The sequence below is a fragment of the Syngnathus scovelli genome, chromosome 15 (genome assembly GCF_024217435.2).
Source record: "Syngnathus scovelli strain Florida chromosome 15, RoL_Ssco_1.2, whole genome shotgun sequence".
Taxonomy (NCBI): Eukaryota; Metazoa; Chordata; class Actinopteri; order Syngnathiformes; family Syngnathidae; genus Syngnathus; species Syngnathus scovelli.
This window is the reverse complement of record NC_090861.1, coordinates 9,880,859-9,893,295: the sequence shown is the minus strand read 5'-3', so window position 1 is coordinate 9,893,295 and position 12,437 is coordinate 9,880,859. Positions and strand designations below refer to the sequence as shown.

Here is a 12,437-nt window from a genome sequence, read left to right as displayed (position 1 = left end):
TTGCCGCCAATTGCGGTTTTGTCCCCGAGTTGCCGCCGATTGCGGTTCTGTCCCCGAGTTGCCGCCGATTGCGGTTCTGTCCCCGAGTTGCCGTCGATTGCGGTTCTGTTTCCCCCGAGTTGCCGCCAATAGCGGTTTGGACTCCATGTGCCGCTGAGCGCGGTGCAGATTTTGTCACAGACCAGTGGGGTCATTTGGTCTGTTGCGCTGTCCCCCCGCTCCCCCACACACGCCGCGTGGGGGTTCGGGTTTTTTTGAGACGTCAGGAGCCACCCCTTGTGGGGGGGGTACTGTCACGAGTCGCCCCCGGTTGCTTTAATATGTTCTATGTTACCATCGTTTCTGCTCGCATCGCCCCTCCCCTCCTGTGTTACCTCAATCAATGTAATCACAGTCACCTGCCTCTTGTTATCTGTCTTGTATTTAAGTTCTGTCTGCCCCTCACTTCCCTGTCGGATTGTTGATGTCGCTCGTCTGATGTCTCTCGTCTGATGTCTTTTTGTTTCTGGTTTCTTGGTTACTGTCTGTCAGTTCTGCTTCGGTTAGCCAGTCTGTCGGTTGGTCTGTGAAGTTATGTTAATTTGCCGGTTCTGTTGGTTTATTCCCTTCATCCTCCCTTCCAACTACGTTTTCCCTCAATAAACCCTGGTCCAAGCTGCATTTGGTTGCCCTGCTCCATTCCGATCCGTGACACCACAAGTTTGAAATGATTGGATGAAACCTCTGTGACTGACGGGGCAGGACAGCCAAGCGCAGATAGACACAGTCGTTATTGCATGAGGGGAAAGGGGAAGTGGAGATCAATAGTTGGAGCAGCTTGCTCCATGGCGTAGCCGGCGATTGATGAAGACGGGTGCGTCAAGAAGCGCGGAGCACCGGGCACGGAGGAACCGGGAAGTGGGAGCAGTGCCGGCGAGGAGAGCGGTGCCACAAGCACCGAGCGGTGTGCTTGCGGGGATCGGCGTCGAGGACAGGGCGGAGAGCCAGGACGGGCGGCAAGCAGAGCGTGGTCAGGACAGGCAGCGAGCAGAGCGTGGTCAATAACGGGCGGATGATCAGGGAAGGCTGTAGCAAGACAAGACGGGTCAGCAAACGGAACAGGTCAGCAACGGGAGTCAGACGGGTTTAGCGCAGTGAGAATATGGGTGGCACCACGGGGCAGACTGACAAAGCATATTCAGCAGGCCAGGCTTAAATAGCCCGGTAAACAAGCCAGCGGAAGGTGTGCATGATCATCTGAATGGGCGAAGTGTGAGCGTGTGCAGGTGGGGTTACCGGAATGACTGACAGACAGCTGTGACCGTGACAACCTCTAGGATTGTATGACTCCTGTAAAAATGCAACAATTAGCCAAAATTAGACATTCACAAAAATCGTAATTAACTTAAAAACTTAATTGAATAAAATTAAACAGATAATTTGACTGTTGCCTATGCCTGTCCAGTTTCAACCTCGATCATAATAAAAAGTGAAGCAGTTTGTGCTTGTCATAAATGAATAAGTTCATTCAAAGTGTCACCAAAATCAGTTCAGACATTTCTAATAAAACAATTGCATGAATGTGATGCTTTACATCCTATTCAGTTCTACGAAGTCTGTACAGCTGTCATTACATTATTAGAAGTTCATCCATCCATCCATCCTTCCATCTTCTTCTGATTATCCAGGGTCGGGTCATGGGGACAGCAGCTTTAGGAGGGACTCCCAGACTTCCCTTTTCCCCAGCCACTTCATCCAGTTCATGCCAGAGGATCCCAAGGCGTTCCCAGGCCAGCTGAGAGACATAGTCTCTCCAGCGCGTCCTGGGTCGTCCACGGGATCTCCTGCCGGTGGGACATGCCCGGAACACCGCCCCATGGAGGCATCCGGAGGCATCCTGGTGAGATGCGCGAGCCACCTCATCTGGCTCCTCTCAACATGAAGGAGCAGCGGCTCTGCTCCAAGTCTCTCCCGGATGACCGAAATTCTCACCCTATCTCTAAGGGAGAGCCCGGAAACCCTGCGGAAGTAACTCATTTCGGCCGCTCGCATCCGGGATCTTGTTCTTTCGGTCACGACCCATAGGTGAGGGTTGGAGCGTAGATCGACCAGTAAAATGAGAGCTTTGCCTTTTTGCTCAGCTCTCTCTTCACCACAGCAGACCGGTACAGAGTCCGCATTATAGCCGACGCTGCACCAATCCGCCTGTCGATCTCACAACCCATCCTGCCCTCGCTCGTGAACAAGACCCCAGGGTACTTAAACTCTTCCACTTGGGGCAGGATCTCATCCCCGATCCACAGAGGGCATTCCACCCTTTTCCGATGGAGGACCATGGACTCAGATTTGTAGGTGCTGATCCTCAACCCGACTGCTTGACACTCGGCTGTGAACCACTCCAGTGAGAGCTGGAGATCACGGCTTGAAGAAACCAACAGCACCATGCTGTTTGCAAAAAGCAGAGACGCAATGCTGAGGTCCCCAAACCGGACACCCTCAACACCTTGGCTGCGCCTTGAAATTCTGTCCATAAAAGTTATAAACAGAATCGGTCACAAAGGGCAGCCTTGGCGGAGTCCAACCCTCACTGGGAACGAATCCGACTTACTGCCAGAAATGCGGACCAAACTCTGGGATCGATGATACAGGGACCAAACCGCCCTTATCAGTTGGTTCGGCACCCTGTACTCCCGAAGCACCCACCACAGAACTTCCCGAGGGACACGGTCGAACGCCTTCTCCAAGTCCACAAAACACATGTGGACTGGTTGAGCGAACTCACGTGCACCGTCGAGAATCCTGCCGAGGGTATAGAGCTGGTCCACTGTTCCACGCCCAGGACAAAAACCACACTGCAACTCCTGAATTCGAGGTTCGACCTCCCGATGGACCCTCCTCTCCAGCACCCCTGAATAGACCTTACCAGGGAGGCTGACGAGTGTGATTCCTCTGTAGTTGGAACACACCCTCTGGTCCCCCTTCTTAAAGAGGGGAACCACCACCCCAGTCTGCCAATCCAGAGGCACCGTCCCCGATGTGCACGCAATGCTGTAGAGGCGTGTCAGCCTTGACAGCCCCACCACATCCAAAGCCTTTAAAAACTCAGAGCGGATCTCATCCACCCCTGGGACCTTGCCCCCGAGGAGCTTTTTAACTACCTCAGTGACTTTGACCCCAGAGATTGGAGAGTGCGCCTCAGAGTCTCCAGGCCCTGCTTCCACAATGGAGGGTGTGTCGGTGGAATTGAGGAGGTCTTCGAAGTATTCTCCGACTCACGATGCCCCGAGTCAAGGTCAGCAGCACGCCATCTCCACGCTAAACAGCGTTGACGGTGCACTGCTTCCCCCTCCTGAGACACCGGATGGTGGACCAGAATTTCCTCTAAGCCGTCCGAAAGTCATTCTCCATGGCCTTGCCAAACTCCTCCCACGCCCAGGTTTTTGCCTCGGCAACCACTGAAGCCGCGTTCCGCTTGGCCATCCGGTACCCGTCGGCTGCCTCCGGAGTCCCACAGGCCAAAACGGCCCGGTAAGACTCCTTCTTCAGCTTGACGGCATCCCTTACCCCCGGTGTCCACCAGCGGGTTCGGGGATTGCCGCCACGACAGGCACCGACCACCTTACGGCCACAGCTCCGGTGAGCTGCCTCAACAATGGAGGCAGGGAACATGGTCCACTTGGACTCGATGTCCCCCGCCTCCTCCGGGACATTGAAAAAGCTCTGCCGGAGGTGGGAGTTGAAGCTCCTCCTGACAGGGGATTCTGCCAGACGTTCCCAGCAGACCCTCACAGTACGTTTGGGTCTGCCAGGTCGGACCGCCATCTTCCCCCACCATTGGAGCCAACCCACTACCAGGTGGTGATCAGTTGACAGCTCCGCCCCTCTCTTCACCCGAGTGGCCAAAACACGCGGCCGTAAATCCGATGACACGACTACAAAGTCGATCATGGAACTGCGGCCTAGGGTGTCCTGGTGCCAAGTGCACACATGGACACCCTTATATTTGAACATGGTGTTCATTATTGACAATCCGTGTCAAGCACAAAAGTCCAACAATAGAACACTGCTTGGGTTCAGATCAGGGGGGCTGTCCCTCCCAATCACGCCCTTCCAGGTCCCACTGTCATTGCCCACGTGAGCATTGAAGTCACCCAGTAAAACGATGGAGTCCCCAGAAGGAGCGCTCTCCAGCACTTTTTCCAAGGACTACAAAAAGGGTGGGTACTCTGAGCTGCCGTTTGGTGCATAGACACAAACAACAGTCAGGACCCGTCCCCCCACCCGAAGGTGGAGGGAGGCTACCCTCTCGTGCACCGGGGTGAACCCCAATGTGCAGGCGCCCAGCCGGGGGCAATAAGTATACCCACACCTGCTCGACATCTCTCACTGTGGGCAACTCGCGAGAGGGCTTGTACCAGTACCCAAACATTGTGTGGAGCCAAGTCCGACTATGTTTAGTCGAAACTTTTCTGCCTCACACACCAGCTCGAGCTCCTCTCCAGCCAGAGAGGTAACATTCCATTCCATGTCCCGAGCCAGCTTCTGCAGCCGGGGACCGGACCGCCAAGTTCCCCGCCCATGGCCGCTGCCCAGCTCACTTTGCACCCGACCCCTTTGGCCCCTCCCACAGGTGGTGAGCCCATGGGAAGGGAAACCCACGTTTTCTTATCGGGCTATGCCCTGGCGGGCCCCATGGCGAAGCCCCGGCCACCAGATGCTCGCCTTCGAGCCCCACCTCCAGGCCTGGCTTCAGAGGGGGGCCCTGGTGACCCGCGTCGACTGAGTCATATATTTTTTTCTGCATAAGGGGTTCTTTTGAGCCGTGCTTTGTCTGGCCCCTCACCTAGGACCCTTTTGCCATGAGTGTGTCACGGTCGGGTGTGGAGCATGGAGCAGGACGACCAAGTGCAGCTTGGACCAGGGTTTATTGGCGGAACTCAAAATACAGACTCGGTAAACTGACATGACTTAACAAAACAACATGACTTCCCAACCAAAACATACTTGAAACCGACAGGAACCAAAAGGACATGAAGTCGACACGACAGCAACCAAAACCAGCAGCAACCAATACCAAAACCAAAACCACAGCAACCAATACCAAAACAAATGATCCGACAGGGAGAGAGGGGCAGACAGGACTTTTATACAAGACAGGTAACGAGAGGCAGGTGGGAACAATCACACTGATCATGGGCACACAGGAAGGGAGGGGCGAGCACACAGACAGAAACCAAGACAACAGACACATAGTGGAGCAGTTGGGGGCGAGACGTGACAGAACCCCCCCCACAAGGGACGTCTCCCGACGTCCCAAAAAAAAAAAACTAGGGGAACCGAACCGCACCGCACTCGGGCGGCGACTTGGGGAACCGAACCGCACCGCACTCGGGCGGCGACTTGGGGAACCGAACCGCACCGCACTCGGGCGGCGACTTGGGGAACCGAACCGCACCGCACTCGGGCGGTGACTTGGGGAACCGAACCGAACCGCACTCGGGCAGCGACTTGGGGAACCGAACCGCACCGCACTCGGGCGGCGACTCGGGGAACCGAACCGCACCGCACTCGGGCGGTGACTTGGGGAACCGAACCGCACCGCACTCGGGCGGCGACTTGGGGAACCGAACCGCACTCGGGCGGCGACTTGGGGAACCGAACCGCACTCGGGCGGCGACTTGGGGAACCGAACCGCACTCGGGCGGCGACTTGGGGAACCGAACCGCACCGCACTCGGGCGGCGACTTGGGGAACCGAACCGCACTCCGGCGGCGACCTAGGGGACAGATCCGCACTCGGGCGGCGACTGCGGGGACAGATCCGCACTCGGGCGGCGACTGCGGGGACAGATCCGCACTCTGGCGGTGACTTCGGGGACAGAACCGCACTCGGGCGGCGACTTCGGGGACAGATCCGCACTCGGGCGGCGACTGCAGGGACAGATCCGCACTCTGGCGGTGACTTCGAGGACAGAACCGCACTCGGGCGGCGACCTCGGGGAACAGAACCGCGCTCGGGCGGCGACCTAGGGGACAGAACCGCACTCCGGCGGCGACCTAGGGGACAGAGCCGCACTCTGGCGGTGACTTGGGGAACAGAACCGCACTCGGGCGGCGACTTCGGGGAACAGAACCGCGCTCGGGCGGCGCCCTAGGGGACAGAACCGTACTCCGGCGGCGACCTAGGGGACAGAGCCGCACTCTGGCGGGGACCTAGGGGACAGAACCGCACTCGGGCGGCGACTGCGGGGACAGATCCGCACTCGGGCGGTGACCTAAGGGACCGAACCGCACTCGGGCGGCGACTTCGGGGACAGATCCGCACTCGGGCGGCGACTGCGGGGACAGATCCGCACTCTGGCGGTGACTTCGGGAAACAGAACCGCACTCCGCGGAAACTCGGGGAAACACAACCGCACTGGGGCGGCGACTTGGGAAGTCTGTACCGCGATCGGCGAGCACTCACAAAGTCCGTACAGTGATCGGCGACATTCGGAAGGCGGGGCTGTGCGCGGCGGCAAGAGCCATCACGCGCCGCAGCAGAGGGAGCGGAGCCAGGGACGATCGCGGGTCCGACGCAGCTGGCTTGAATGTCTGGCGACGTCCGCGGGTCCTGCGACGCTGGGGTGGAGCCCGATGGTGGCCGTGAGTCTGATGACGCCGGGGGGGCACTCCGATAGCGGCCGCGGGTCCGGCGTCGCGGCAGCGAAGTCCGACGACGGTCGCAGAGCTGATGGCGCCGGGGGGGAATTCCGATGGCGGCCGTGAGTCCGGCGTCGCTGGAGCAAGATCCGATGGCGGCTGCAAGCCCATGGCGCTGGAACATGCTCGGATGTGGATCGGGCGTCGCGGCGGGAGCTGGTGGTGAAGGGTGGTCCAAGCGCTGGCCGCTGTGATGGTCGCATCATTCTGTCACGGTCGGGTGTGGAGCATGGAGCAGGACGACCAAGTGCAGCTTGGACCAGGGTTTATTGGCGGAACTCAAAATACAGACTCGGTAAACTGACATGACTTAACAAAACAACATGACTTCCCAACCAAAACATACTTGAAACCGACAGGAACCAAAAGGACATGAAGACGACACGACAGCAACCAAAACCAGCAGCAACCAATACCAAAACCAAAACCAATGATCCGACAGGGAGAGAGGGGCAGACAGGACTTTTATACAAGACAGGTAACGAGAGGCAGGTGGGAACAATCACACTGATCATGGGCACACAGGAGGGGAGGGGCGAGCACACAGACAGAAACCAAGACAACAGACACATAGTGGAGCAGTTGGGGGCGAGACGTGACAGAGTGACCCTACCAGCGGCATGAAGCCCCAGACAACATGGCTTCTAGGATCATTGGGATTAGAAATTAAATTATTATAATCCAAATACCTTTCCCTTTCCAGCGTCAGGGAGGCACACGAAACAGTGGTGTGGGCCCATCAGAGTACAGTGTCACTGTACTAATGGAGCATCTGAGGGAGAAGGAGGAGCGTATTCTGGCTCTGGAGGCAGATATGACCAAGTGGGAACAAAAGTCCTTGGAGGAGAGCGTCATGAGACAGTTTGCACTTGAAGCTGCTGCGTCCGTTGCTTCTCAAAGGTAGGACATAATAGGTATTGTATGTATGATCATAGTGACATTATTTTTCATTAAAATATAATTAGATATCATTACTGGTGATACTGTTGTTCAATCGTTCAAAAGTCTCCCATGGAAGTAATGGTATCACAGGTGCCCTTGACATGGGCTGTAGATTTTTGGTGGTTGGACCTAACCCAAACTCCTAATTTTGGGTGCTCAAAGTAGTTGCCAATTAGACCAGCATATCAACTGACACATACAGCAAATTATTATGCATGGTGTGTACCGTATTTTTCGGACTAAAAGTCACTCCGGAATATAGGTCGCATTAGCCATAAAATGCACAATAACGTGAAAAAAACATATATAAGTCGCTCCCGAGTACAAGTCGCATTTTGGGGGAAATTTATTCGACAAAATCCAACACCAAGAACAGACATGAACGATCTGCGTGGCTTCACTCGCACGTGTGTGTGGTGGAATGTAAACAGCCACCATGACGATCGAGGAGAACTCCCGTGGTGAATAGAACGGGAGTTTATGAAAAGTGTTTCTTGGAGAGGGCTGCAAAACTCTTTCAACACTGTGACATCAGTACACCAACGTTCATTAATGTGGAAACAGAGACCACCTCCCTTTGATTTTCCGGAGAGCTCCGCGCTGCGATCTGCACGCATTAGCCGAAACCCAGCTAACTCCACGGCGTGGTAGGGGGTGCGGTGCGTCCGCTAAGCCACGTTTCAACAAAACACAGCGCGGCGGATCTGCTGAAGTCCAGTTTGTCCATCTTGTTCGCCAGGGAGCGGACATTCGCCAGATGAATTGATGGTAGGGCAGAACGGAACCCTCTCTGCCTCAGCTTTATGAGGGCTCCGGCTCATTTTCCGCGTCGTCGTCGTCGTGCTAGCTTGTATAGCACCGCTGCTCCGGCTAAAATTTCCGACAAACAGTCTGAATCAGAGAGAACAGGAGAGAAAATACCAGAAGAAGACTGTCTGATGTTTAACAGCGCTTCTATGGTAAAAGTGATCCGTGATGGACAGCAGAGGACACAGAAAACACACAAAGTAAGACAAAGAAACAGAGAGCGACTCACCGTGGCGGCCATCCGCGGCGCCATCATGACATCAATATGACTGGCAATCGCCCGCCTCTGAGGCATTCGACGCGTTCGCCTATGAGCTTCGTGTCTCTGACCTGGCCTCAGCGGCAGAGGAACTGTTGGAGCTCCACCAAGGCAACCAGCCCGTGGCCGACTATGCGATCAAGTTCCAGACAGTGGCCGGGCGGAGCAGCTGGAACCACGCGTCCTTGATGGGAATGTTTCTTCACGGGCTCACTGAGTAGGTTAAGGATGACATGGTGTCCTGTGAATGCCCCCGAACCCTCGAGGACGCCATGGACCTGGCCACATGGGTGGATTGGCGGATCCGTTCAAGATGGTGTGAGAAGGACACCAAGTCGACTCCTTCTCTCCGCCACCGTGACGCCAGCTCGATGCCTTGGGCATCATTGAGACTCCCTACCGCTCCACTCCACCTCCCGCCCACCCGTGACTGGGCCCCTTTTGTAGCCAGCTAGCCCGTATCAGTCACTTTTCCCCCCCAGCAGGAAGGGCTTGAACCCATGGAGCTGGGGCTGACTACCCTCACTCCCGAGGAATGCCAGCATCAGTTCTGGTACGGCCTGTGCTTGCACTGGGGGGGGGGGCATCTAGTGGCATTCTGACCTGCCAAAACTCGACGGACCCGTCCAGCTGGGATCCGTATAGGCTCTGTCTGGTTTCCTTCCCTCTCCGGTACTGAGTTCCCGCCTTCGTCGGCTCGTGGCCGGCGGTCCAGGGTTCTGCCTTCTCGTGGGCTTCCGTTGCCGACTCCAATGCCTACTCTCGTCCCGGCAGTTCATGCCGTGCACTCTGTCGGACCTACTGATCGGAAGGGTTGTCGGACTTGGTCTTGTCGAGAAACGCAGCTTGAGTGGTCCCACTTGACGACGGTGCTTGGGAAACGTTGTCCTCCGGTGACTCTGACTTGTCGGATTGGAATTGACTCGTGGCTTAGGGTTGGGTTTTGTTTTTTGGGATGTCAGGAGCCATCACTTTACATGTGTTACTATATGTTCTTTTGCTATGGCCCGCATTAGCCCACGAGTGTCAGAACTTCTCTGGTGCCCACAGTGGCCAGACACTTCAACAGCTTGTTGTAAAAAAAACAGGCAGGCACCCAAGACCATGTGCGATGCAAGACCAGCTATTTTTTATTTTTACAACCATCCGTACTCGCACTCACACCCATGGGCAATTTGGAGTGCACAATTGGCCGACCAAGCATGTTTTTAGGATGTGGGAGGAAACCGGAGTGCCCAGAGAAAACCCAGGCGGGCACGGGGAGAACATGCAAACTCCACACAGGTGAATCGAAGGTGGAATCGAACCGGCACCCACCTAACTGTGAGGCGGACGTGCTAACCAGGGCTTCACCGAGCCGCCAGAAGACAATCAGTGAGTGCAAATTACCAGGGTACAACCTTTAGTGCTCAAATTGGGTTACAGGAATTAAGTTGGTTCATACCCATTCTTTTAGAACATTAACAATATTTCATGCCAAAATCATTTACTACAAGTGTACATCAGTTGTGTGTGAATGCTACGACATATTTTCTAAATGTATACTCACTGGTTACAGCAGTTTCAACACAATGTTTTTGTTTCACCCTTCTCACTACAGTTGTCTTTTTTTAGGGACACCTTTGTCACAATGTTAAGCCATTCTCGCAGCAGCAGCTATGACACATCAGTGGAGGCCCACATTCAAAAAGATATTCTAATGGCTAATCGCCAGTGTTTGGACATGGAAAGCAGGTAACATATTTCAAGATGCCTTCATTTTTTTTTTGTGGTAATGAATGAGGAAAAAGCCACTCTATTTAATGACCAATTCTTGGTCAGCCCAAATCAGGAAAATGAATGGTGAGTAATTTGATAAATTATATGTCAGGTATTAAAGATCTGGATAAACTTATAGCCAACTCCCCAACCCCTGATTTATTGAGCTAGTGACTGACCTCTTGACCAGTACTCAGGCAGAGAGGCTTGTCCTAAAATCCCATTGCAGATTTTATGAAGAGGAGGTAATTCGTCCGAATTATTAGCCCATCAACTTTGTCAAAAAGCATCATTTTGTAATATATCACAAATTATGTTACCGGATGGCTCCTTGACAGCTCATCAGATTATCAATAATTGCTTTATTTAGTTTTATTCAAAATTGTATACTTCAGACTCCATAGTTGGCTGTGACTGATTTTACCCATTTTTTCTGATATGAATATTCAGGAAATTGATTCTGACTTGTCAAAAGCGAGCGACCAAGTGCAAACTCTGTGTTTATTCAATGTATCTGGGGAATGAGGTGGTGGAAATTTTGGCACGGCATGGTTCGAGGGACTGGTCGAGGACGTGATCGTGATCGGGCAGTTAGTCAGGGCAGGCAGCGAACGGGCAAAGTCGGTAACGGGCAGTTTATTGGGGCAGGTGGCGAGCAGGCATAGTCGGTCAATATACGGCAAATCGGGTCGGCAACTAGGAATAGAGCAAGGCACAAGGCAAGGAACGAGGCACAAGGCAGGGGTAGCCGACTGAATGTAGTGTGGTGTTTAAATAGGGACTGGCTAATTGGTCATGACAGGTGCAGGTGATTGTCTTGATGGGAGGAGCGTGGCTGTGACTGAGTGGAAGGTCACCGGCTGGAAGTAGTGTGGAAGGTGTGTGGCACAGGCGCTAGACAGATTTTAAAATGATGGCCTTTCAAAGTGGTAAAACCCCCAGCCGGCCGGAATGGGTTTCGGACTGATTTTTATAACAAATTTTAAGAATACTTTCCCCCCTTTTTTTAGTGGTGTATACGGAAGCGCTGAAAAATAACATTCTTCCCCCTCCTCCTCGACAGGTTTCTGTTACTCTCAGAAGCAGTAATATCATACAAGGTATCGTAAGTGGTAGTTGAACACATACAGTCTCTCTGTACGCAGAGCTTCTGCGCTACATCACCTGCAAACTTTTCCTGTGGTTACAAATTAGAGACAATAAGATCCCTGCTTGGCTCCAGACTGAAACGTCGACTAATAGTCCACATTCACTTCCTTCCATCCTCTACCATGAATGGCACAATCAAAGACAATGTTGGCATTCGGAGTTTGACGCAAATGTCAGGAAATCTTTGCCTCGGTTCTCGGACAACGCTTCGAAAACCGACGTTAGTTGGCATAGTTGTGTGTGGTAGGTGTTAAACCATTGTGACACCCGGCTGCAGTCGTGCGTGGCCCGCTTCCGGAAAGCTGCCCTTGCAAGGCTACAAGAACTCAACTCTCAACAAGAACTCAACTCTCAGCATGATTCACGCAATAACAGCCGTGTAAAATGAAAGCTACTGTACGTATTTGTAAACAATAGCCGTAAAGCTGCATCGGCGAGACCAATGCAATAACAACCTTGTAAAAAGAAAGCTACTGTATGTTATATTTAAGAGGCTGGACAACGGATCTTTTTAAGAGCAAGCTTTACTGCGAGGCCTTTTCAGTAATGAACATACTCACAAAATACAACACACCAGCACAACTTTTGCTCATGTGCAATGACACGGTAGGTACAGGTGACTGTGTGTGTTTCCATGCATCACACTGTATTTGTTAACAATAGCTATGCTTTTCGTTCACATTAATTTGCTTTTGTGACATTATTTTCGGGACTTTGGCTCTTCTACATTGGGTAAGTGCATACATTTTTCATTTAAATAGTGTTATTTTATCATGTTTCGTTTATTTCGAGCTCATTATTTGTCTTTTGAATGTCTGACATGTCAAACGCTGTACAAGAAC

At 53.4% G+C, this 12,437-nt stretch overlaps 1 protein-coding gene across 13 annotated transcripts in view; it reads left to right on the top strand.

Annotated features, from left to right (window-relative positions):
* amot (angiomotin) overlaps positions 1-12,437 on the top strand; it is a 152,005-nt gene that overhangs the window by 112,499 nt on the left and 27,069 nt on the right. For 10 of the 13 annotated variants that reach the window (XM_049743172.1, XM_049743169.1, XM_049743184.2 and 7 more), the window contains 2 exons: positions 7,384-7,580; positions 10,303-10,422. In XM_049743172.1, the coding sequence (XP_049599129.1) occupies positions 7,384-7,580; positions 10,303-10,422 (317 nt within the window). The other 3 variants (XR_011088211.1, XR_007486410.1, XM_049743174.1) reach the window with 2 other exon arrangements.